Source organism: Anolis carolinensis, unplaced genomic scaffold (genome assembly GCF_035594765.1).
Source record: "Anolis carolinensis isolate JA03-04 unplaced genomic scaffold, rAnoCar3.1.pri scaffold_14, whole genome shotgun sequence".
Lineage (NCBI taxonomy): Eukaryota > Metazoa > Chordata > Lepidosauria > Squamata > Dactyloidae > Anolis > Anolis carolinensis.
In genome coordinates this window covers 9,438,030-9,465,983 of record NW_026943825.1, presented here as the reverse complement: position 1 = coordinate 9,465,983, position 27,954 = coordinate 9,438,030, and the positions used below count along the sequence as shown (strand labels likewise).

General features: G+C 41.5%; 1 protein-coding gene across 1 annotated transcript; it reads right to left on the bottom strand.

Annotated features, from left to right (window-relative positions):
• Positions 1–28: 28 nt before the first annotated feature.
• On the bottom strand, positions 29–26,883 carry bbs1 (Bardet-Biedl syndrome 1). Its single transcript, XM_003229661.4, has 17 exons — positions 26,732–26,883; positions 24,421–24,497; positions 24,243–24,277; positions 21,465–21,737; positions 21,263–21,309; positions 18,122–18,160; positions 17,929–18,001; positions 14,359–14,490; positions 14,079–14,185; positions 13,491–13,611; positions 11,597–11,755; positions 11,439–11,508; positions 8,943–9,101; positions 8,651–8,784; positions 5,826–5,960; positions 1,684–1,770; positions 29–361 (listed from the first exon to the last, which is right to left on the bottom strand). The coding sequence occupies exons 1-17, from the start codon at positions 26,758–26,760 to the stop codon at positions 275–277; spliced, it is 1,764 nt and encodes a 587-aa protein (XP_003229709.3). The 5' UTR covers positions 26,761–26,883; the 3' UTR covers positions 29–274.
• Between the last annotated feature and the right edge of the window lie 1,071 nt (positions 26,884–27,954).

Here is a 27,954-nt window from a genome sequence, read left to right as displayed (position 1 = left end):
CCAGTGATTCCGGCCATGAAAGCCAGCCTTCAACAACACAATAATCCTAATATTTATTTGATTTCTGGTCTGCAGCTTGCGGCCTTGGTCTTCTAGCTCTAAGACCAGGATGCAAGCTGTTTCTATTCGGACGCCTGGACACGAACCATAAGCTGCTGTGGGGCGAGATCCCTCTCCGAGTGAGCGGATCCCATTACTAGAGGTCACAGAGATCCTATTGCAGAAGGTCCCGGCCTGGAAGGGAGCAGAGGAGCAGACCTGCTGTCTTTTTCTGTCACACGGCCGCCAGGCCCTCGCTGACCGGCATGTTGATGTGCGCCGTGAGCAGGGGCTCAGACGCTCCCTCGCGCAGGACAAACACCTGCAACGAGAAGGAGGAGAGGACAGCGTGGATGGGGAAACAACAGGGCCGTGGTGGTGGGGGAAATGGTAGGAAGGAGGAGACCCACATACACTGCCCCCATCCCATACAGGGATCCTAGAGGGACCCAAGGATCATCCAGTCCAGCCCCATTCTGCTCAGCAGGGAGACACCATCCAAGCCCTCCCGACAGATGGTCATCCAGAATCTAAACCAGTGATTCCCAAAGTGGGCGCTACCGCCCCCTGGTGGGAGCTGGAGCGATCCAGGGGGGCAGTGATGGCACCTATTAGGACATGGGGGCGGGGCCTCTTCCCAAGTGCCGGAGACAGGGCTGAGCACCTGTGACGCCTGTTAGGACACACAGGGGGCCGAGCTAGCGGAGTGGGCGTGGCTTCTTCCCAAGAGCCTGAGACAGGGCTGAGCCTCTATACTCTCCTGAGAGGCCTTTTAGGACTAAAGGGCGGGGCTGGGGAGGGGGCGGGGCCTCTTCCCAAGAGCGTGAGATAGGGCTGATCCTCTGTATACCTCTCCTGAGGCGCTTGTTAGAGGTGGTCGGGGCCACAAATGGGTGGCCAGGACTGGGATGGGCGGAGTTACGAGCTCTGAGGCAGGGCTGAGCTTCTATCCCTGTCCTACGGTGCCTGCCAGGACACAGGGGGCCAGGTATAGAGGTTCAGACCCATCAGGCACTTGGGAAGAGGCCCCGCCCCCTCCTCTAGTCCCGCTCCCTGTGTCCTGGCAGGCACCGTAGGACAGGGATAGATGCTCAGCCCTGCCTCAGAGCTCGTAACTCCGCCCATCCCAGTTCTCGCCTCCCATTTGTGGCCCCAACCACCTCCCCCTCCCCCTCGCAGCCCTGCATCTTGGACTGGGGGAGAGGCTCAGCCCCGCCCTCTTGAGCAGGAGCCACGCCCACCCCTCTAATCCACGCCCCCTTTCCAGGAGGCGATGAGTAATATTTTTTTCTGGAAAGGGGGCGGCAGGCCAAATAAGTTTGGGAACCAAATGTTTATTCATTCTCCACCACTGGAGGCATTATTTGAACAAAAGCAAGAGTCCATGAGTCATAAGGGACCACAAGGGCCATTTAATCCGACCCCATTCTGTGGGGCAAGAACACACCCTCCAAGCCCGCCCAGCAAATGGCCAGCCAGTCTCTGAATCACAGAACCCCAAGGGTCATCCAATCCAACCCTATTCTGCCAGGCAGGATGACACCATCAAAGCCCTCCCAACAGATGGCCACCCACCATCTAAGGGAAAAAGGAGCCTGGATTCCACCAGTTGTTATAGAAAAAGGTCAACACTCAGGCACCAACCTTAATAATATCAGAGATCCCTTGGGTGCTGAGGCATTGCACAAAGGTAACCAGAGGGTAGTTCAGTCCTGGGACCAGCATGGGGGCCTGAGGAGGGAGAGGCAGGAGGTTTAATATTAGTGATAATAATATTATAATGGAACACAATATTATACTACTAATAATATAATATAATATTAATTATATATTATATATTAAATGTAATATTACTAATAATATTACCATATAATGATATAGTACAATATAGTAATTTAATGCTTATATTGTGCTATGCTAATAATATATTGTATGTTCATTTGATTTGTAAGCCGCTCTGAGTTCCCTTCGGGGTGAGAAGAGTGGGATATAAATGTAGTAAATAATAAATAAATAAATAAATAAAGTAATTCTCTGTTGGAAATACCTGCACCCAGTCTCTGGGCAGAGATCCCTTTGGAAATAAATGGCAACCATAACCTTGATGTCATATCCATTTGGCAAATGTGAATCTCCATGAATATGCAGAGGCAGGCCACCTTTTGAAAACCATGAGCCAAGAAAAGCACAACCTTGTTCAAAGTCAACCCTTCAAACAAGTGATATGGATAAGCAACCATGTAATGGCACACAGGGAACTATTTATTTACTGATTTAATTTATGTACCGCTCTTCTCCTCTGGGGAATAGTTAGACTGAAGAACCATGTCTTTGAAATGCCACTACAAAAATATATTTGGTTAGCAGAGGAGGGTTGTTCCTTTGCGGTTGTAATTGCCCAAAAGATATATGTTCCCTTTTAAAAACCTTTTAAAGTATGCACTCAGAGATTTTAAAAAGTCTTATTTGAAAAAAAAAACAAATGCTATATATATCGAGTATAAGCCTAGTTTTTCAGCCCTTTTTAGGACTAAAAAAAAACCTCCTCGGCTTATACTTGGGTGAGGGTCCTGGTGGGCTTATATTCAGGTCAGCTTATACTCAAGTATATATGGTATATTTATTATTTTTCTCTATTATTATTGGTATTGTTACATTTATTATTTTACTCTATCAATTAGTATTATTACATTTATTATTTTACTCTGTTATTGTTGTTACTTTTACATTTTATTTATTTATTTATTTATTTATTTATAGTATTTATATTTCGCCCTTCTCACCCCGAAGGGGACTCAGTGCGGATTACAATGAACACATATATGGCAAACATTCAGTGCCTACAGACAAACAACATTCAGTTTTAGACAGACACAGAGGCATTTTAACATCTTTCCAGCTTCACGATTCCGGCCACGGGGGGAGCTGTTGCTTCACCGTCCATTGGTGGCTGTTCTTCCTCATTCTTTTCCTCGTGTTTTGCTGGCAGTTTTATGGTGTTGTAGATTAGTTAAATTAGCTTCCCGCATAAAGTGTACCTAAATTTTCCCTACTTGATAGATGCAACTGTCTTTCGGGGCTGAATAGGTCAACAGCAAGCCGGGGCTATTTTTTTTTTTTTAATGGTCGGAGGCTTAATCCAACCCGGGCTTTGAACTCATGACCTCTCGGTCAGTAGTGATTTATAGCAGCTGGTTACTAGCCAGCTGCGCCACAGCCCAGCCCCTATTTTACACTATTTTTATTATTACAGTGTTCTCTCACTTATCGCTAGGGTTAGGTTCCAGGACCACCCGCAATGTGAAAATCCGCGAAGTAGGGGCACTATATTTATTTTAATATTTATACATTATTTTAGTAGTTATACACTATTTTAAGTTTTTATCAACAAATTATGTGCTGATAAATCACCTCCTTCTCCTCCTGTTGCCACTTGGTCTCCTTTGCTCTTCCTTTGGCTTCTCCTTCCTCCCTTCCTTAGGCTGTAAATTGTAAATTTTATATATATGTATATGTGTGTGTGTGTGTGTGTGTGTGTGTGTATATATATATATATACAATATAATTTACAATAATATATAATAATTATAACATATTGTATATACATACTAGCTGTGCCCGGCCACGCGTTGCTGTGGCGTTGGTGAGAAATTTGAGTTAGTGGTGGTATTGAATGTCTGTTGTATGGTTGTCTTTATGTTTAGTATGTATTTGGTTGTTTGTGTAATGTGAAAGTGGTGGGAGTAGAGGGGGTCTTTGTCGCTGTGTAGTATTGTATAATATGCATACATTGTCCAAGTGTTGTGAATGGTTAGATTGTGTCTTGGTGCATAGTAGAAAGGGTTGGGGTGGATGGCCGTTAGGGGTGTGTCCAAATTATTGGATGGTATAGTTCTATGATTCTTATTATTATTATTATTGCTGTTATCATCATGATTATTATCTTTATTATCATCATTATTATTATTATATAGTGGGTGGATGGCCATCTGTCAGGAGTGTTTGGATTGTGTGGTCTTGCATGGTAGGAGGAGGTTGTACTGGATGATTCTTAGGGGTGTCTGGAAACATGAGGATTCCATGATATTGTTATTAGTATTATTATTATCAAGAGGCTATATGACCATCTGTTGGGAATGTTTGGATTGTGTTCTCCATGGCAGGAAGGGGTTGGACTGGATGGCCTTTAGGGGTGTCTCCTATCTGTGTGACTGTAGGATTCTATTATTATTTTTATGGTGGAGATTGTGGAGATAAGCACCAAAACATCATGTTAGACAACACATTTGGTAGAAAAAGTAGTTCAATATGCAGTAATGTTATGTTGTAATTACTGTATTTACGACTTTAGCACCAAAATATCATGATATATTGAAAACATTGACTACAAAAATGGCTTGGATAATCCTGAAACTTGGATAAGCGAGGCTTGGATAAGTGAGACTCTACTGTAAATAATTCGGATGATGGGCGGGCGCTAGGACCCAGGGGAGAGCTTTTTCCCATTGCCTGCCTTTCCTCTTCCCTGCCGACCATGAGGCTTTCTCTTTCCCTCCCGGCATGGCTCCCAATGGTGCGTTGTGGGTTCTGTCCATGTGGAGATGTGTGACGTGATTTTGTGTTGTTTCAACCTTAAGGCGTAGATGATGGGTTGTGTTGTCAAATTTCGAGGTTGGGGGGCCTTTACTTTTGTTGTTTTGCTCGGTGCCATCACCCTTTTATATATATAGATTATATTCATAATATTATATTGTAATACAATATAATACTAATAATACAATATAATAATATTAATTATATATTATATTTTACATGTAATATTACTAATAATATTACAATATATTTGTACAGTACAATATAGTAATTGATTACCAGTACTGTACTATGCTAATAATATAATATTGTATGTAAATTTAATTTGTAAGCCGCTGTGAGTCCCCTTCGGGTTGAGAAGGGCAGCATATAAATGTAGCAAATAAATACATAAATAAATAGAGGTTTTTGAGTAATTATATTGGACTACCACCGATTTCTGAGCCTGAATATATTGCACAAGATTTCCCTAGCCTAAAATGATACATTTTAATATATTGGGTTTATGGTTCCCGTCCCCTTGATCTGGTCATGTAAGTGTGATTTATTTTTATAATTGTATTTTTTTACTTTGTTTAATAATGTGTATTATGCTGTTATGTAATGTTTGTGTTGCTTTTATGACGGTAAACCGCCCTGAGTCCCATCCGGGAGATAGGGCGGTATATAAATAAAGTTTTATTATTATTATTATTATTATTATTAAAAAAATTATGATCTATAATAGTTTTTTTGAGTTTATTGAAAAACCGCAAAACAGCGAACCGCGAAGTAGTGAGGGAACACTGTATTAATACATTTATTATTTTACTCTATTTATTATTACATTTATTATTTTACTGCATTAATTATTATATTTATTATTTCACTCTATGATTATTAAAAGGATACATAAGCCCGTTTACATTGAAGAAGATGAAAATAATGATTTAATCAGAGTTGAACAGTCATATCTTAAATTACAGTTTGATGTAAAGATTCAAAAACATTTAAACTACTGAGGCCTCAGTTAATGTAATTTTATTGGTATCTCGGCTTATACTGGAGTCAATGTTTTCCCAGTTTTTTTGTGGTAAAATTAGGTGCCTTGGCTTATATTCGGGTCGGCTGATACTTGAGTATATACGGTATCTTGTTTACTCACAAACATCTTGTATTAATTCACAATACAGGCAGGAGAATGAGAGGTTTACCTTGAAGAAAGGTTGCGCGACAGAGTACAGTTTCTCGTCATAGAGGAAGCTGACCAAGAGGTTGGCGACCGCCCGGGTCTCCGACATGTTCTGGAGGTTGAGGCTCAGTTTGAAGGTGGGACCCATGCCCTGCACCTGCGGAAGGAAGGAAGGAAGGGACCATTCAGAGCTTGGGAGCACTACTACGTTGTGGGCAATGGCACAGACCACACAGACCTGGAGTTTGGGCCCTTCTCCCCAGCACACTTTTGCAATAGCCACCCCAAGAATGAATAATCCATCACTGGGTTGCCGTGAGTTTTCCAGGCTATGTATGGCCATCATACCAACCTATGCTAATTTTATACACACACACATCTATTTCGGCCTAGGACAAAACAACAAAACTGCACATCCCAGGAACACTAAACTTGGCAGCACAACCCCTCATCCATGCCTCTATGTTCATACAACAAAAAGAAAAGAAAAATAAAGTCCTAATTAGAGGGAGAAGAATAATTGTTTTTATCCAATTGCTGCCAGTTAGAAGGCTAAGCTCCACCCACTTAGTCTCCTAGCAACCCACTCAGCCCAGGGGACAGGCAGAGTTAGGCCTCACTTAGGCCTCTTCCACACTGCCTATAAAATACAGATTATCTGATTTTAACTGGATTATATGGCAATGTAGACTCAAGGCCCTTCCACACAGCTATATAACCTATTTATAATGTACTTCAGGGGAAAAGCTTTACCCTTTACCTTAACTACCGCCAGTTCCTCAATAATTTATTTCCCATACCACCATACTTCACCACAGCAACGCGTGGCCGGGCACAGCTAGTATATATACAGTAGAGTCTCACTTATCCAACGCTCGCTTATCCAATGTTCTGGATTATCCAACGCATTTTTGTAGTCAATGTTTTCAATACATCGTGATATTTTGGTGCTAAATTCGTAAATACAGTAATTACTACATAGCATTACTGCGTATTGAACTACTTTTTCTGTCAAATTTGTTGTATAACATGATGTTTTGGAGCTTAATTGGTAAAATCATAACCTAATTTGATGTTTAATAGGCTTCTCCTTAATCCCTCCTTATTATCCAACATATTCGCTTATCCAACATTCTGCCGGCCCGTTTATGTTGGATAAGTGAGACTCTACTGTGTGTGTGTGTGTATATATATATATATATATATATATATATATATATATATTATACAATAATTTATAAATATATCATTTATTGTATATACTTATACTATTGATAATAATATTATAATACAATATTACACTAATAATAATACAATACAATAATATTAATTATATATTTAAATGTAATATTACTAATATTACCATATAATGATATAGTACAGGGGTCCCCAAACTAAGGCCCGTGGGCTGGATGCGGCCTTCCAAGGTCATTGACCTGACCCCTGTCCTAAACTTTAGACTTAGGGTAGACCCAGGTCCACCTGGTCTTTGGAGGTCCCTTTGGGTCCTATGCTCCTATGAGACTGTCTAGATGGCCTCTGAGGGTCCCTTTTCTTACCTATGGTCTTATGAGATTGGTCTTTGAAGGTCTCTTTGCTTAGCTACGGCCTTATGAGACCTCCTAGATGGCTTTTGGAGGTCACTTTCCGTACCCTATGATCCTATGAGACTGTCTAGATGGCCTCTGAGGGTCCCTTTTCTTACCTATAGTCTTATGAGATCGTCTAGATGGTCTTTGAAGGTCTCTTTGCTTAGCTACGGCCTTATGAGACCTCCTAGATGGCTTTTAGAGGTCACTTTCTGTACCTATGGTCCTATGAGACTGTCTAGATGGCCTCTGAGGGTCCCTTTTCTTACCTATGGTCTTATGAGATCATCTAGATCAGGAGTCCCCAAACTTTTTAAACAGGGGGCCAGTTTACGATCTTTCGGACCATTGGAGGGCCGGACTATAGTTGGCTACTGAGCAATAATAATAATAATAACAATAATAATAATAAATAAGAGGGTTGGAAGAGACCCCTTGGGCCATTGAGTCCAATCCCCCTTTGCCTTTGTGCACCGAAAGCACAAGCAAAGCACCCCTGACAGATGGCCACCCAGAATCAATGTTAATAATAATAATAATAATAAAGAGGGTTGGAAGAGACCTCTTGGGCCATTGAGTCCAATCCCCTTCTGCCTTTGTGCACCAAAAGCACAAGCAAAGCACCCTTGACAGATGGCCACCCAGCCTCAATGTTAATAATAATAATAATAATAATAATAATAATAATAATAATAATAATAATAATAATAAGGGTTGTAAGAGAAGAAGGGACCTCTTGGGTCATTTAGCCCAACCTCCTTCTGCCCTTGTGCCGTGGGGGCCGGATAAATGGCTTCGATGGGCCGCATCCAGCCCCCGGGCCTTAGTTTGGGGACCCCTGATCTAGATGGTCTTTGCAGGTCTTCTGAGATCGTCTAGATCAGGGGTCCCCAAACTAAGGCCTGGCCCATGTCCTAAACTTTAGACTTCTGGTTGACTTGAGTCTGCAACAACTTGAAGGCACACAACAACAACAATCCTAATTTTGGACTATTTCATCATAATCCAGCCCCCCCAGCAGTCTGAGGGACTGTGAATAGGCCCTCCACTTAAAAAGTTGGAGGACCCCTGATATAGTACAATATAGTAATTTAATGCTTACATTGTGCTATGCTAATAATATATTGTATGTACATTTGATTTGTAAGCCGCTCTGAGTCCCCTCCGGGGTGAGAAGAGCGGGATATAAATGTAGTAAATAAATAAAATGTCCCAGAAGCAGCATTCTCTCCTGATGCCCCCCTTTCTTTCTCCTCACCACGGCATTCATCTTGAGCGGCTCCTGCAGCGACTCCGAGACGGGCGCCATGCTGCACTCCAGCGCCCGCACGTAGGCCCGTGCCGCCACGAGGCGGATGCGGCTGAGGTCGGTCTGGAACACCCGGTGCATGGCTGGGCAAGGAAAGAAGGACATGGCGGTGAGGAGAAAGGAAAGGGGCGGCCTGTCCCCACCTCCCACTATTGAAACAGCCTTTCTGTACAGAACTCGATGGAAGAGCACGGGTTTTGCATGCCATCTCTTCCGATTTTCCGTCTCTGTGTGGACTCACCCACTCCGCTCTCTCGCTCCCGCAGCGTCTGGTCCACGTAAAGTTTTGTTTTCTTCGGCACGTTGAGCTTGATGCTCTGCGCAACGGGGGCGCCGACTGCCGTGTCACCTTTGTGGAACGTGGCCGTGCGCTTCAGGATTTTGATGATCAGACCCCCACCTGGGAGGAGGGCAGGAAGAGAGCACACCGGGTGGGACGCAAGGGGAGGATTCGGGGCAGGATATTAATAAATAATAAATAAAAGAAATAAATTTATACCCCACCACCATCTCCCCGCAGGGACTCGGGGCGGCTTACATGGGGCAGAGGCCCAAACAACGTAAGGACAAAATAAAGCAACATACAGTAGAGTCTCACTAATCCAAGTATCGCTTATCCAAGCCTCTGGATTATCCAAGCTATTTTTGTAGTCAATGTTTTCAATATATCATGATATTTTGGTGCTAAATTCATAAATACAGTAATTACAACATAACATTACTGCGTATTGAACTACTTTTTCTGTCAAATTTCTTGTACAGTAGAGTCTCACTTATCCAAGCTAAACTGGCTGGCAGAAGCTTGGATAAGTGAATATCTTGGATAATAAGGAGGGATTAAGGAAAAGCCTATTAAACATCAAATTAGGTTATGATTTTACAAATTAAGCACCAAAACATCATGTTTTACAACAAATTTGACAGAAAAAGTAGTTCAATATGCAGTAATGTTATGTTGTAATTACTGTATTTACGAATTTAGCACCAAAATATCACAATATATTGAAAACATTGACTACAAAAATGGCTTGGATTATCCAGAAGCTTGGATAAGCAAGGCTTGGATAAGTGAGACTCTACTGTATAACATGATGTTTTGGTGCTTAATTTGTAAATTCATAACCTAATTTGATGTTTAATAGGCTTTTCCTCAATCCCTCGTTATTATCCAAGCTTCTGCCGGCCCGTTTAGCTTGGATAAGTGAGACTCTACTGTAATACAAATCACAATATAAAAAAGATAAAACAGTAATACAATATATCAATTAAAACAACAATACAAGGATAGAAAATTGCATTTAAAACACATAAATGGTAATAATAATAATATGCTCGAGTATAAGCCTAGTTTTTCAGCCCTTTTTTAGGACTGAAAAAAAAACCCTCCTTGGCTTATATTCGGGTGAGTGTCCTGATGGGCTTATATTCAGGTCGGCTTATATTCAAGTATATATGGTATATTTATTATTTTTCTCTATTATTATTGGTATTGTTACATTTATTATTTTACTCTATTATTGTTGTTACTTTTACATTTATTTTACTCTATTTTATTATTATTAATACATTTATTATTTCACTCTATTATTATTAAAAGGATACATAAGCACATTTACATTGAAGAAGATGAAAATAATGATTTATTCAGAGTTGAACAGTCATATCTTAAATTACAGTTTGATGTAAAGATTCAAAAACATTTAAACTACTGAGGCCTCAGTTAATGTAATTTTACTGGTATCTCGGCTTATACTTGAGTCAATATTTTCCCAGTTTTTTTGTGGTAAAATTAGGTGCCTCGGCTTATATTCGTGTTGGCTTATACTCAAGTATATATGGTATATGCCAGATCATGGAGGATGAGTAATATCCCAGAGAAAGAAGAATGGATAGGAAAAGTAATAGATGTCATGAACATGGACAAATTGACAATAACACTTGCAAGATGGCAAGGGAAGAACACGAAAGAGACGGACTGGACCCTGTTTACTGAATGGTTAAAAAGCAATAAAGTTAAATGGACAATTTAAAATAGGAGATGACTGATAAATTAAAATAAAAAATACAAACAAATCTCTACCGTTAAATGCTATAGAAAGACAAGATAAAACCAATCAGATAGAAGAAGAATTTTTTTTTTCCCGCCATGAAGAAGAAAGGAAGGACACCCTTTTCCATTTTTTCTTTCTTTCTTATTTTTCTACTTTTCTTTCCTGGAAATGTTCCCCCACTTTTTTATGTAAAAGGAACTTATTTTACTTTCAATAAAAATTATTTATAAATAATAATAATAATAATAATAATAATAATAATAATAATAATAATAATAGTAATAGGGTTGCTGTGAATTTTCCGGGCTGTCTGGCCATGTTCTGGAAGCATTCTCTCCTGACATTTCACCCACATCTTTGGCAGGCATCCTCAGAGGTGGTGAGGTCTATTGGAAACTAGGCAAGTGAGGTTTATGTATATCTGTGGAAATAATGTCCAGGGTGGGAGGAAAAAAGAAGTCTTTTCTGCCTGAGGCAACTGTGAATGTTGCCATTGGCCAGCTTGATTAGCCTTGATGCTTCAAAGCCTGGCTGCTTCCTGCCTGGGGGAATTTTAGTTGGGAGGTGTTAACAATCAGGGCCAGTTGTATTATAAATAAAGTAAAATAAATCCATTGCTTTTCTTGGACTGCAGATCTTAGGATGCGGCACGAGTTAGACATGCCTCCTCCTCCTCCTCCTCTTACCTTTGGTGGTCATCACGAGGGTGTTGTCCTCACGCCCATACCGGCCAAAGCAGATGCTGGTGACAATATCCTGTCGGCAAGGGAGCAGATACAGGAGTCAGGAAAAAGGTAAGGATTCTTGTCTGTCTCGTCCTTCCTTCCCGCAAACCACGTCTCACCTGAGTCTGGATGACGTTCACAAGGTTCTTGTCCCGGTACATGTGGACCTCCATGTTGGCCAAAGCCACCAGCACTGCTTGGAAGCTCTGGAACTTCTCGTCGAGGAGGCTCATCGTGACGGGTGTCGCGGGCAAAGAAATCACCCAGAGCTTCTTCCCCTGCCAATGAACTTATACTGTAGTTGGTTTTCTCAATATGTTTATCCTACTGTGTTTATATTATTGATACACTCTGACTGTGGTTTATGTGATTTTAAGATGTTGAAAGCCACTTTGGGTCCCGTGCAGGAGAAAAGTGGGATATAAATAAAGATTTATTATTATTATTATTATTATTATTATTATTATTATTATTATTATTATTATTATTGTATGACACAGCAAACAAGATAGATATGATGGATTTCGTATCACAAAATCACAAGTCGAACACTTCCCAAGTGTCTAGGACTGTGTGATGTATTTCCGGATGATGCGTGCAGATCCCAGTCGGGTGGCCTTTTGCAGTTGGCAGATCGTGATTTTGTCAATGTCTATTGTTTCCAAATGCCGGCTGAGATCTTTTGGCACGGCACCCAATGTGCCAATCACCACCAGGACCACCTGCACCGGTTTCTGCCAGAGTCTTTGCAGTTCAGTCTTGAGGTCCAGAGAGCGGCTGAGTTTTTCCTGTTGTTTTTCATCAATGCGACTGTCACCTGGGATGGCGACATCAATGATCCAAAGCTTTTTCCTTTTCACAACTGTGATGTCTGGTGTGTTGTGTTCCAGAACTTTGTCAGTCTGGATTCGGAAGTCCCACAGTATCTTTGCGTGCTCATTTTCCAAGACTTTTGCAGGTTTGTGATCCCACCAGTTCTTTACTGCTGGGAGGTGGTACTTGAAGTTCCAATGAATCATTTGGGCCACAGAGTTGTGCCTCTGTAGTCTGTCTGTGCAATTTTCTTACAGCAGCTGAGGATATGATCAATGGTTTCGTCAGTTTCCTTGCACAGTCTGCATTTTGGTTCATCAGCTGATTTTTTGATCTTGGCCTTAATGGCCTTTGTCCTGATGTCTTGCTCCTGGGCTGCAAGGATCAGGCCTTCTGCCTCCTTCTTCAGGGTCCCATTCATGAGCCAGAGCCAGGTCTTCTCCTTGTCAGCTATTCCTTCAATTTTGTCAAGGAACTTTCCATGCAATGTTTTGTTGTGCCAGCTGTCAGCTCTAGTTTGTCGTGCGGTTTTCTTGTACTGGTTTTTTGTCTTCTGTGCTTTGAGGAGTTTCTGATTTTTGACTTCAATCAAAGCAGGTTCTTCACTTTGCTTTACATATTCTGCCAGGGCATTTTCTTCTTCTTTGACTGCTTGTTTTACTTGTAAGAGTCCTCTGCCCCCTGATCTTCTAGGCAGATATAGCCGGTCAACATCACTGCGAGGGTGCAGTGAATGATGAATGGTCATGAGTTTTCTTGTTTTTCTGTACAAATTATTATTATTATTATTATTATTATTATTATTATTATTATTATTATTATTATTATTTTATTGTATGACACAGCAAACAAGATAGATATGCTGGATTTTGTTTCACAAAACCACAAGGCGAACACTTCCCGAGTGTCTAGGACTGTGTGATGTATTTTCGGATGATGCATGCAGATCTCAGCAAGGTGGCCTTTGGCAGTTGGCAGATCGTAATTTTGTCAATGTCTATTGTTTCCAAATGCCGACTGAGATCTTTTGGCACGGCACCCAGTGTGCCCATCACCACTGGGACCACCTGCACTGGTTTCTGCCAGAGTCTTTGAAGTTCAATCTTGAGGTCCTGATATTATTATTATTTTAGTGTAAGACCGCTCTGGGTCCCCCTGGGGGAAAAGAGCGGTATATAAATTAAATAGATAATATTGTACCTTCTGGGTGTAGCTTTGCAGCATCTCATCTGAGCAGGCTGCAACAATGTTCTTCTGGACCCGAACCAAGCCCAACGCTTGGGCACTCAGCTCAATGCAGTATTTGGGTCGCTTAGAGTCCCTGCATGGGAGAGGGAAAGGGAGACCATGGGTCAGGGCATGGAAAGGAAACTGCTTCATCAGTTTACCAACAGTTTACCCTTGCAGACGGCCAATTCTCTCACTCCAGAAGCAACTCCGGTTGCTCCTGACACGAAAGAAAAAAAAAAAGTTTGCCAACAAATTGACATATGCTTGAGCTCAACCTATGGAAAGACTCGGATAGAAGGATCCTATCGCTAACAGCCTACAATTGACAGCTCTGACGTACTTCCTTGCGCGTTTGGGTCAAACCCGACAAAAGAAATATCTGCTGGGAATCCTGGTTGATCCTGAGCGAGCTGTTCTCCCATCGGACCCTGCTGAGTTCATTCTCAAAACCATCATGTTGTGGTCTCCTCCAATTCTGTAATCCAGCATCTTTCCGCAGGTTGAGTTGCCCTATATCCGCTGACCTTGACCATCTCTGCGCTTGTCAACAATCCTCACCTGCGGAGGATATAGACGCATCCACTGCGGCATGCCACCGTGAGTCGGTATTCCACGTCAAACTGCCCAGTGACATCCAGGAAAGCTGGCACGCTCGGCACCATCATCTGGGGTGGGAGATTAAGACATAAGGGCTGAAATTAGACTCTAATCAAGTGGAAATTTTGCATGAATTGCGTTAACCAGTTGGCAGAAGTTGTTCCCGGCAAATCTGAATGTAAGAGATACCAAGGGGTCAGCTTTCCAGATGGGAGTAGATAGATGTAAACGGCAAGCTCACCTTGGCCAGGATGGTAAATGCTTCAGGGTCCAAGATGAGGATTTCGTTGTTCTCCGTCCCAATCACCAAGCAACTCACGGCGTCCTCGTCCACCATGTTCTTCTTCAGGGTGGCCATGCAGGTGATCACCGTCTGAAAGACACCGCCGATTTAGAGCTTTTAATAATAATATTTTTTTTTAATAATAATAATTTTATTTTTATACCCCACCACCATCTCCCCAGAGAGACTCGGGGCGGCTCAGAGATATAAAACAAGCATACAAAAAACACACAAATAAAATTAAAAGGCATCAAATAAAATCACAATCATTATAAAACACATGATAAAACACAGCAATAAAATCATACAATGGCGAACACTATATTACCCACGACCACAGGGAACCGCCAAAAGGCTAAATGGAGGGCTGCACAAACACAGCAAGGACCAAGTACAGAGAGCACAATAATCCCAAATAAACAGCTCAAGGGGAGGTCACAGGGGCTTACATGTCTTTACACCAATGCTCAGAGCATGGGAAATAAGCAAGACGAACTCTAACTCTTAGCACAGCACCACACATACGATGTCATAGGCATCACTGAAACCTGGTGGGATGACTCCCATCACTGGAATTTAACCATTGAGGGCTATAACCTCTTTCACAGAAATAGAACAAAGGGGAGAGGAGGGGGAGTAGCTTTATATGTCAAAACCAGTTACATTGCAGAAGAAATGCAAGACTGTAATCCGGGAAACCAGCTTGAAAGCATCTGGATAAGAATCAAGGGAACCGGGACTCAAAAAGATCTTGTCGTGGGTGTCTACTACAGACCTCCGAGTCAGGATGAAGGACTTGATGAAGCCTTCTGTCAACAGCTGACCAAACAGGCACAAAGAAGAAATATAGTAGTCATGGGCGATTTCAATTATCCCGATATCTGCTGGAAAACAAACTCAGCCAAGAGTACAAAGTCCAACAAATTCCTCACTTGCCTTGCAGACAATTTTATGGTCCAGAAGGTAGAAGAGGCAACAAGAGGATCAGCAACTCTTGATCTAATCTTAACAAATGTGGAAGACCTGATCAATACAGTTGAAGTGGTTGGATCCTTAGGGGCAAGTGACCATGTGCTCCTGGAGTTTGCAATACAAAGGAATGCTGAAACTAAGAAAAGTCAAACACGCATTCTCGACTTTAAGAGAGCTGACTTCCAAAAAATGAAGGAATTACTGAGCGGCATTCCATGGACGCCAATATTAAAAAACAAGGGAGTTAAGGATGGATGGGAGTTTTTCAAAAGTGAAATACTCAAGGCGCAAATGCAAACAGTGCCAACAAAGAAGAAAAATAAGACAAGTGCAAAGAAGCCAGAATGGATGTCCAAAGAACTTCTAACTGAGCTAAAGCTCAAAAGTGACATGCACAAAAAGTGGAAAACGGGAGAAATCACCAAAGAAGAATTCAAACGTATAGCCAACACCTGTAGGGAAAAGGTTCGCAAGGCTAAAGCGCAAAATGAGCTCAGGCTTGCCAGGGACATAAAAAACAACAAAAAAGGCTTTTTTGCTTACGTTGGTAGAAAAAGGAAGAAAAAGGAGGCGATAGGGCCACTGCAAGGAGAAGATGGGGTGATGGCGACAGGGGACAGGGAAAAGGCAGAACTGCTTAATGCCTTCTTTGCCTCGGTCTTCTCACAAAAAGAAAGCCATCTTCAACCTCAGCAACATGGAATGGACGAAGGATTGGGGGAAATCCAACCCCAAATAGGGAAACAAGTTGTCCAGGAACACCTGGCCACTCTAAATGAATTCAAGTCCCCAGGGCCAGATCAGCTACATCCAAGAGTATTGAAGGAACTAGTGGAAGTTATTTCAGAACCACTGGCAATTATCTTCAAGAGTTCTTGGAGAACGGGAGAAGTCCCAGCAGATTGGAGGAGGGCGAATGTGGTCCCTATCTTCAAGAAGGGAAAAAAGAACGACCCAAACAATTACCGTCCGGTCAGCCTCACATCAATACCAGGCAAGATTCTGGAAAAGATCATTAAGGAAGTGGTCTGCGAACACTTAGAAACAAATGCGGTCATTGCTAATAGTCAACACGGATTTACCAAAAACAAGTCATGCCAGACTAATCTGATCTCTTTTTTCGATAGAGTTACAAGTTGGGTCGATACAAGGAATGCCGTGGATGTAGCGTACCTGGATTTCAGTAAGGCCTTCGACAAAGTCCCTCACGACCTTCTGGCAAACAAACTAGTAAAATGTGGGCTAGACAAAACTACGGTTAGGTGGATCTGCAATTGGCTAAGCGAACGAACCCAAAGGGTGCTCACCAATGCGTCATCTTCATCATGGAAAGAAGTCACGAGTGGAGTGCCGCAGGGCTCCGTCCTGGGTCCGGTTCTGTTCAACATCTTTATTAACGACTTAGACGAAGGGTTAGAAGGCACGATCATCAAGTTTGCAGACGACACAAAACTGGGAGGGATAGCTAACACTCCAGAAGACAGGAGCAGAATTCAAAACGATCTTGACAGACTAGAGAGATGGGCCGAAACTAACAAAATGAAGTTCAACAGGGACAAATGCAAGATACTTCATTTCGGCAGAAAAAATGGAAATCAAAGATACAGAATGGGGGACGCCTGGCTTGACAGCAGTGTGTGCGAAAAAGACCTTGGAGTCCTCGTGGGGAACAAGTTAAACATGAGCCAACAATGTGATGCAGCAGCTAAAAAAGCCAATGGGATTCTGGCCTGCATCAATAGGGGAATAGCGTCTAGATCCAGCGAAGTCATGCTCCCCTCTATTCTGCCTTGGTCAGACCACACCTGGAATCACACTGCGTCCAGTTTTGGGCACCGCAGTTGAAGGGAGATGTTGACAAGCTGGAAAGCGTCCAGAGGAGGGCGACTGAAAAGATTAAGGGTCTGGAGAACAAGCCCTATGAGGAGCGGCTTAAAGAGCTGGGCATGTTTAGCCTGCAGAAGAGAAGGCTGAGAGGAGACATGAGAGCCATGTACAAATATGTGAGGGGAAGTCATAGGGAGCAAGCTTGTTTTCTGCTGCCCTGCAGACGAGTACACGGAACAATGGCTTCAAACTACAGGAAAGGAGATTCCACCTGAACATCAGGAAGAATCTCACTGTGAGGGCTGTTCAACAGTGGAACTCTCTCCCCCAGACTGTGGTGGAGGCTCCTTCCTTGGAGGCTTTTAAGCAGAGGCTGGATGGCCATCTGTCGGGGGTGCTTTGAATGCGATTTCCTGCTTCTTGGCAGGGGGTTGGACTGGATGGCCCATGAGGTCTCTTCCAACTCTACTATTCTATGATTCTATGAATGGACTGGGCAAAGTGCACTGAGTAAAACTTGTAAACATGAAGGAAGTTAGGGTGCTATAAGATCATTTCCTTCTTCCTTCGGATGCAAGTCAGTGCCCTAAATCGCAAACAACCATCTTTCTTGGATTTTTTTTTAATAATCTTGATAAGCAACATCCTATTGTGTTGGGTTTGGTCTGATGCAGCTGGGTTCTTCTTACACCTCGAGGGAGAGAGTACGCTCCCACCTTCTGCTCTCACCTGGCGCTTGATGGGTTGCATCTTATATTGATTCACAAACGATTCCATCTCAGGAAGGTCAAGGGACAGAAACCTACGGAAGAAGAAGAGGAAGAAGAGGAGGAGGAGGAAGGGAGAGAGAGAGGGGGGGCACTTGTGGGCCTTATTCCAAAAGATGAAGGCGCCGTCAACAATCCACTGCCAAAGGATTCACCTTAAGGACTGCACTGACAAGGGCATCTCGGCATTTTCTCTGTTGGGGGAAAAAAGAAATTTATTTATTTATTTATTTACTACATTTATATCCCGCTCTTCTCACCCCGAAGGGGACTCAGAGCGACTTACAAATCAAATGTACATACAATATATTATTAGCATAGCACAATATAAGCATTAAATTACTATATTGTACTATATCATTATATGGTAATATTATTAGTAATATTACATTTAATATATAATATATCATTAGTATTATCTATATATATATAAAAGGCTTTTGGCATCACGGCGACTCACAAAACAACAAAACCCAATACCCCCCAAACTCTAAAATTGGCAACACAATCCATCATCCCTGCCTCCAGTAAGATACAACACAATCACACAAAAAACACAATCACAACACCAAAAAAAAAGGCCAAAACCCACAACAGGCAATGTGCCATGCTTTCTATATTTTGTAATCTCTCTCTCTCTCTCCCTCTCTCTCTCTCTCTCTCTCTCTCTCTATATATATAAAAGAGTGATGGCATCACGGCGACCGACAAAACAACAAAACTACAGGCCCCCCAACCTCGAAATTTGACAAGACAACCCATCATCCACGACTCTAGGTTGATACAACAAAAAGAAAAGAAAAATGAAGTCCTAATTAGAGGGAAAGGAATAATTGTTTTTATCCAATAGCTGCCAGTTAGAGGGCTAAGCTCCACCCACTTGGTCTCCTAGCAACCCAATCAGCCCAGGGCCTCAGTTTCGCTGTTTAGTTTAAATTAGAAATAGTCAGAACATTAGAGACTCATCTCTGGTTGCTTGAGAGTTTGTATTAATGCTATGACAGTCGATTCTCATTTAACCGGCACCCTTGGGGAGTGGTCAATGCCGGATAACGCAGAGTCATCTCTGGTTGCTTGAGAGTATGTATTAATACTATAACAGTCGACTCTCATTTAACCAGCACCCGTGGGGAGTGGTCGATGTCGGATAACTGAGAGTCATCTCTGGTTGCTTGAGAGTTTGTATTAATGCTATGACAGTCGACTCTCATTTAACCGGCACCCGTGGGGAGTGGTCGATGCCGGATTACTGAGAGTCGTCTCTGGTTGCTTGAGAGTTTGCTGCTAATCCACCTGGCCAACAAACAAATCCAAAAAGCCACAGCAACGCGTGGCCGGGCACAGCTAGTTATATTATATTATTAGTAGTATAATATTGTATTACTTTTTTATTAGTTTCCTTAAAATACATCCATACATCAGTACTTCAATACTCTTATATTTCACTCTTAATTCATTGCAGCTACAGTAGAGTCTCACTTATCCAAGCTAAACGGGCCGGCAAAAGCTTGGATAAGCGAATATCTTGGATAATAAGGATTAAGGAAAAGCCTATTAAACATCAAATTAGGTTATGATTTTACAAATTAAGCACCAAAACATCATGTTATACAACAAATTTGACAGAAAAAGTAGTTCAATATGCAGTAATGCAATGTAGTAATTACTGTATTTACGAATTTAGCACCAAAATATCACGATATATTGAAAACATTGACTATAAAAATGGCTTGGATTATCCAGAGGCTTGGATAAGTGAGGCTTGGATAAGTGAGACTCTACTGTATATAAATATATATATATCTTGTATGCTTGTTCTTTTCACCTCTGTGCCCCCACCCACCCCCTGAGCCATTTCAATTTACATTATCTTTCCAAAATACCATTTCTTCTTGTGGAAGTAATTTCCTACCTACTTCTTTTAAACCCTTTCTCAATAAATTTTCCCCAAACCTCATCAAAGTCATTTTTCTTCCATACCCCTTTCATAAACTCTTAATCTACATGTTAACTTATTGGTTATTGCTAATTTCCATAGTTCTTTATACCATTCTTCTATTTGTATGTTTATTTTACTTTTCCATTTCCTTGCAATCAACAGCCTTGCTGCAGTTAACATATTATTTATTGCATCCTTCTCTATTTTTTTTTCAAATTCTTAACATTTTATAATGACAACTATGAAATCCATTATAGCTTCTATTTCTCTAAATACCTTCCCCCAAAATACATGTACATATTTACATTGCCACCACATATGTATATATGTATATAAAAGGTAAAAGTAAAGGTTTCCCCTGACGTTAAGTCCAGTCATGTCTGACTCTGGGGGTTGGTGCTCATCTCCATTTCTAAGCCGAAGAGCCGTAGACACCTCCAAGGTCATGTGGCCGGCATGACTGCATGGAGTGCCGTTACCTTCCCACCGGAGCAGTGCCTATTGATCTACTCACATTGGCATGTTTTCGAACTGCTAGGTTGGCAGAAGCTGGAGCAACAGCGGGCGCTCATGCCGCTCCCGGGATCTGAACCTGGGACCTTTCGGTCTGCAAGTTCAGCAGCTCAGTGCTTTAACACACTTCGCCACCAGGGCTCCTATATAAGTATACTAGCTGTGCCCGGCCACGCGTTGCTGTGGCAAAGTGGTGGTGGTATTGGTTAAAAATTGTTGTGTAATTTTTATTGGACATTATTTGTATTTTTAAATTATTTTTATTGTAAGTTATCTTTTTGTTTATTATATTTTATTATTTTCTTGTATTATTTTTAGTTATTTTCTGTTATTATAGTATTTTATTGTATAAATTTTTTAGTGTTTTTAATTATTTTTAGTGTTTTTTATTATTTTTATTGGGTTGCTAGGAGACCAAGTGGGCAGATCTTAGCCTTCTAACTGGCAGCAATTGGATAAAAGCAATTATTCCTCTCCCTCTAATTATGACTTTATTTTTCTTTTCTTTTTGTTGTATCAACCTAGAGGCGTGGATGATGGGTTGTGTTGTCAAATTTCGAGGTTGGGGGGCCTGTAGTTTTGTTGTTTTGTGGGTCACTGTGATGCCATCACTCTTTTATATATATAGATACAATATATTATATATATATATTGTCAGGTGAATTTGAGGGACACAGGAAACGGAATGCAAGCAACCCCAGTCAGTATGTTGAGGCCCTCCATCCCCATGGGCTCCATCTTAAGCGGTGTGAGGAGCTCTAAATTTCCCTTCCGTCCACCCAGTATTCAGAGATGGCTGAGAGGAGAGGGTGCCTCTGCCCTCCCCAGGCTCCGGGTTCCTCACCGTATCTGCTCCAGCATCTCTTTCATGGACATCAGGTCCACCTTGTCCTGTGGAAAGAGAAGAGGATGGTCAGGGGATCCCTACAAGTGGGACAGGGGTGCCACAGAGTTGAGCCGAGGCTTGAGGCAGGAGAGACAAACCGTCTGCACTGAGGCGCACCATTTCCATAGATTCTGTACAATGTTTACACTGGCTTCCTTACCTCCTTAGCCTGGTCCCAAACGCTCTTCTCCATGGGGTTGAGCTCCAGTGGGGGCAGCGTGAACTTGAAGTAGGGACGCAGATTCTTGTAGACGTAGACGAAGGGCCCGGAGGCCACGGCCACGGCGGGCATGCGCGGCTCATGCTGCTCCATCAGGAAGGTGGTGACGCTGACCGGCAGGTCGGGCAGGGCGTTCTCGCTCAGGAGGCCCGTGCCTTGGTACACCTTCAGCTTCATCTCGTGCCCCGTCGAACCCAGGTCACCCACCACCAGCTGGGGAAGAGGACAGGAAGGATATACACTCATTCCTCTGCACTGGCAGTTTGGACTTTGGTGGATTTGATTATTCAGATTTGACTAAAAATGTCCTTTCTAGGTCCTCCCCTGTGGTTCAATAAGCAATTCATCCAGTCAGAGAGATTTCTAGCAAAATAGGTACTGTTGTGGATGATAGGAGAAATAACACCAAGAATGATCGATTCATTGAGGCTGAAAAGGATTTTATTTTCAGCTGAAGACTCTGGATGTGGAAATTCCTCCAAAAGCAAACCAGAGCAAGGATAAAGGCGTTGACATTGCCTTTTATACATTTTCAAACAAAGAAACGCGTTTCTACATACATCTCGTCATCAGTACGTCACTTCACATGTCTACATACATGGGGATAAATATGCACGTATCAGCATTTTCCTATCTAAGAACTCTAACCAGCCTGTAGCAAGTTACAGATAACTACGGCTCAGCTATAGTACATCAATCAGGGGCCTACTTTTGACCTGTCAAGAGAGAAGTCCACTCTCCCTCCATCAGCATACCTGGCACCATCTCGTACTGGCATGTATAGATAACAGGCCCCCCTTCTCCCTGTCCTGCCAGCTTGTACATTTACACAGACCCCTTGCACCTTCTTTGTGCCTGTGTCTGCCTGTGTCTGTACAGAGACAACATGATTTTTCTACATTTCAGTGCTTCTAATGTGCATACAATATATGTCTAAAAATCTATATTTTCCAGTTCCTCATCAGTACCTGCCTGCAACGGCCATGAGAAGGGGACCTGATCTCCTGTGGAAGGAAGTTCCACAGTCTTCCCCAACAAATCTTAAGACTTTCCCCCTTCTGTTATTAAACAAAACAACAGGCAGGAACAAACTCCCACTCTTTCAGCAAAGGTTTCAAGGGACAGGAGTGGCAGCCCTTTCCAGTGCCATGTGTTGGGGACCATAATAACAACAACAACAACAACAACAACAACAACAACAACAATGATCTGACAATTGAAAAAGGCCACCTTACTGGGATCTGCACGCATAATCTGAAAATACATCACACAGTCCTAAACACTTGGGAAGTGTTCGACTTGTGATTTTGTGATACGAAATCCAGCATATAGATCTTGTTTGCTGTGTCATACTATGTCTTTGTGTTAATAATAATAATAATAATAATAATAATAATAATAATAATGGCAGAACCACCTCTGCCCAATAACAATAACAACAACAACAACAACAACAATAATAATAATAATAATACAAACAGAGGCACAACTATGTGGCCCAAATGATTCATTGGAACTTATGCCTCAAGTACCACCTCCCAGCAGCAAAGAACTGGTGGGATCACAAACCTGCAAAAGTATTGGAAAATGAGCACGCAAAGATACTGTGGGACTTCTGAATCCAGACTGATAAAGTTCTGGAACACAACACACCAGACATCACAGTTGGGGAAAAGAAAAAGGTTTGGATCATTGATGTTGCCATCCCAGGTGATATTCGCATTGACAAAACACAACAGGAAAAACTCAGCCGCTATCAGGACCTCAAGATTGAACTTCAAAGACTCTGGCAGAAACCAGTGCAGGTGGTCCCCGGTGGTGATCGGCACACTAGGTGCCATGCCAAAAGATCTCAGCTGGCATTTGGAAACAATAGGCATTGACAAAATTACAATCTGCCAAGTGCAAAAGGTCACCCTGCTGAGATCTGCACGCATCATCCAAAAATACATCACACAGTCCTAGAAAGTGTTCGACCTGTGATTTTGTGATACAAAATCCAGCATATCTATCTTGTTTGCTGTGTCATAATAAAATAATAATAAAATAATAATAATAATAATAATAATAATAATAATAATAATAAATCACACAGTCCTAAACGCCTGGGAAGTGTTCGACTTGTGATTTTGTGATACGAAATCCAGCATATAGATCTTGTTTGCTGTGTCATACTATGTCTTTGTGTCAATAATAATAATAATTTTATTTTTCTATCCCGCCTCCATCTCCCCGCAGGGACTCATGGTGGCTAACAGGGCCAAACCCAAAAAACAGATAAAAGCAAGTAAAATACATGTAAAGACAGCATCTTCAATTAAATAAAACACATAAAACCAAATGATACAAAACAGTAACAATACAATAACAGTAAAAACCCAGTTCTAAAAACATGGAATGATGACATAGAAGGACCACCATTTAGGAGAAGTGGAGCAAAATAGGAGGGCGATCTAGACAAAAGTGCAGTGATATATATTATAGTGCAATTTGGGTGCTTAAAAAGGAGATTCATAGTTTCACCTGGCGATGTTAAACCTATAAAAAATCACAGAATATGATCTCAAATTCCATACTGAAAAAAATATGTGTGAGCATACTTCAATAATGTGAATTTGGAGGGAGATTAAAGTCAGAGATGATGAGAAGATGAGGAAGAATCAGGTTAGCCATTCGCTGGAAGTAAACGTATGGATGTGAACACGTTTGGCCCCTTACCTTACAGTCTCCGTCGCCGTAGAGGTCAGCCAGGGCTAGAATAGAAAGGAGACTTTGGTTTACTCTGCTCTACAAGAAAACCAAGGCAGCAGGTGTTATTTTCCTCATACCACCCCACCTAAACTGGAAGATTCTCCTGGTTAGATAGAGAATGAAAAAAAAAAAGATTCAGACTTACTGACACAAGAGGAAAACGTGTACAGGTTGGCCACGGGGTCGTAGTGGGCATCTAGCCATTTCGAATTTGCAGGAGGACTGGCGGAGGGAAGGGTGAAACAAATATTCTCACTCAGGGAAATATCTTGAAGCTTGAGATATTTTCAGGCTAGGGATATCTCAGAGATAAAAAATAATAATACTGGTAGTAGTAATAATAAAACATTACGACCCAACCCAAAATGTTTTTCTTGTTGTCTTGGTTTCTAGGCCTGTTCCTGGGGTTTTTTGGGCTGCGGATTCAGAACATTGCATTGCACAGACTGAATCAACTCTATTTTTATATGGTTTTCTGTGGGCGAGTGGGAGATGCCATATGTTCAGTATCTTGAAAACTAGAGCTCACCAGTATTAAAAAAACCCTCTAGAAGCAGGACAGTAAATAAATAACAACATTCAGAAAACAGGGGAATTCCAGTGAAGAAACAACCAGGGCCAGCTAACACCTCCCAACAAAGGATTCTTCCCCCAGGCAGGAAGCAGCCAGGCTGGCCAATGGCAACATTCAAGCTGGCCAATGGCAACATTCGCACTCTCCTCCAACAGACAGAGAGTTCTTTTTCCCAACGTGGGCAGGCCTAATACAAAGGATTCCTCCAGGTAGGAGGACACAGCCAGGCCTTGAAGCTGCAAGGCTATTCAATGCTAATTAAGCTGTCGAATTGCAACAAACAGAACATCTTGTCTCCTTGCTCCAGCTGAAGGCCCTTCCCACCAGTAACATACTTTGCTAATATATATATATATATATATATATATATATATATCGGTATGTATATATGTGTATATGTATATCTCACACACACTGTAAATATATATATATACACACACATGCATACCGTGTTTCCCCGAAAATAGGACGGTGTCTTATATTATATTTTGCTCCCAAAGATGCTTTAGGTCTTATTTTCAGGGGATGTCTTATTTTTCCATGAAGAAGAATTCACATTTATTGTTGAACAAAAAAATGATCATTTATTATATACTGTGCAGTAGTTGTCATCACAAACCAGCACAACCAGACAAACTGTGAATCCTATCAAGAATGTATTACTACCAATATTTCCATGAAAAACTATCTATAGTATGTACATTTACCAATCCTGCATGCTCTGGTGTTCTGTTCGTTGGGCATGTTTCCTAACAAAAACTTTTCTAGGTCTTACTTTCGGGGGAGGCCTTATATTTAGCAATTCAGCAAAACCTCTACTGGGTCTTATTTTCTGGGGATGTCTTATTTTAGGGGAAACAGGGTTTATACATATATATACAGTATAATGTACAATAATATATAATATTAAAATATAATGCATGTGCATATAATAATATTAATAATATTTTGTAGTACAATATAATACTAATAATACAATATAATCATATTAATTATATATTGTATTTTACATGTAATATTATTAATAATATTACAATATATAGATATAGTACAATATGGTAATTTATTGCCAGTATTGTACTATGCTAATATTTATTTATTTATTTATTTACAACATTTATATCCCGCCCTTCTCACCCGAAGGGACTCATTATATTAATAATATAATATTGGATGTAAATTTATTTTTTAATTTAATTTTTTATCCTGTATTTTTGTTTTAATTGATATATTGTATTACTGTTTTATCTTTTTATAGTGTAATTTGTATTATGTTGTCTATGTTTTGTTCTATGTTGTTTGGGCCTCTGCCCCATGTAAGCCGCCCCGAGTCCCCACGGGGAGATGGTGGCGGGGTATAAATAAAGTTTTTATTATTATTATTATTATTAATTTGTAAGCTGCTCTGAGTCCCCTTCGGGGTGAGAAGGGCAGGATATAAATGTATTAAATAAATAAATAAGAGTTCTTTCTCCTACCCTGGGCATTAATCCACACCCAAGTCAGGAGGCAGCCAGGCTTTGAAGCTGCAAGGCCATTCAATGCTAATCAAGCTGCCAAATGGCAACATTCACACCTGGCTCAAAAAGACAAGAGTGCTTTCTTCCAAAGGTATATATACAAACCCGCCTTGCCTCGTTTCCAACAGACCTCACCACCTCTGAGGATGCCTGCCATAGAGGTGGCCGAAACGTCAGGAGAGAATGCTGCAACAACCCAGTGATTCCGGCCATGAAAGCCTTCCTTCGACAACACAACGAAAATTATCCATAGCCTTGTTCCCCAAGCCAAGGCCAAACTGCTGTTTATATCTCCTCAGTCCCCATACTAGAAATGCTATAATAAACAAACAAGCAAACAAACAAACAAATAGATACTTTACCCTTCGCCGCTGCTTCCCGAGGCCGCCATCGCAAATCCTCCAGCAGGCCGAGGGAATCTGTTGCCATAGAAACGCCACGGAGGCCAATGGGTGCAGCAGAGAAATGAGTCCCTCAGCAAAAAAAATGAGCCGGCGTTAATTAGTTCCTATTGCATCAATGTCTTTCCTACCCTTCTTGTTTTCTGGAGTATTCGCTCTCCCTCTCCCGACAGATGGCCATCCAGCCTCTGCTTAAAAGCCTCCAAAGGAGCCTCCGCCACACTCCGAGGCAGAGAGTTCCACTGCTGAACAGCTCTGTTAGGGATGACATTCACCCTCCTTTATTTTATTGTTATATATATTACTACAGTAGAGTCTCACTTATCCAAGCTTCTGGATTATCCAAGCTATTTTTGTAGTCAATGTTTTCAATATATCATGATATTTTGGTGCTAAATTCATAAATACAGTAATTGTTGCCAGGTGAGAGTATGCAGCGGAAATCAGTAGCATCCAGATAACACCATGTGCAAAAGACTCAGACCAGGCAGAGGAATTGAAATGAACAAAGGAACTTTACTCTTGCTTGTAGAGTTGAAATCAAATAAACAGTTCTGCAATCATACAATGTCCTTGTAGTTGCATAGGATCAATAACCAATCAATCAGCATCAATATATACAGCATAGCATATTCAAAACAGCTACTTGACCGTAGCAAGAGAGCCTGACTTTCTTGTGCTCTCTCTTGAAGCCAGATTTCCAACTGACGAATTCCAACTACCAAACCAGCCATCTGCCATCAAAAAAGATACATTGTTATTTTAGGCTTGGCTTAGCCTCTGCAAAAGAGCTCAGCTCTCCTTTATGGATGTCCAGAATGGATGTCCAGAATGGATGTCCAAAGAACTTCTAACTGAGCTAAAGCTCAAAAGTGACATGCACAAGAAGTAGAAAAGGGGAGAAATCACCAAAGAAGAATTCAAACGTATAGCCAACACCTGTAGGAAAAAGGTTCGCAAGGCTAAAGCGCAAAATGAGCTCAGGCTTGCCAGGGACATAAAAAACAACAAAAAAGGCTTTTTTGCTTACGTTGGTAGAAAAAGGAAGAAAAAGGAGGCGATAGGGCCATTGCAAGGAGAAGATGGGGTGATGGCGACAGGGGACAGGGAAAAGGCAGAACTGCTCAATGCCTTCTTTGCCTCGGTCTTCTCACAAAAAGAAAGCCATCTTCAACCTCAGCAAC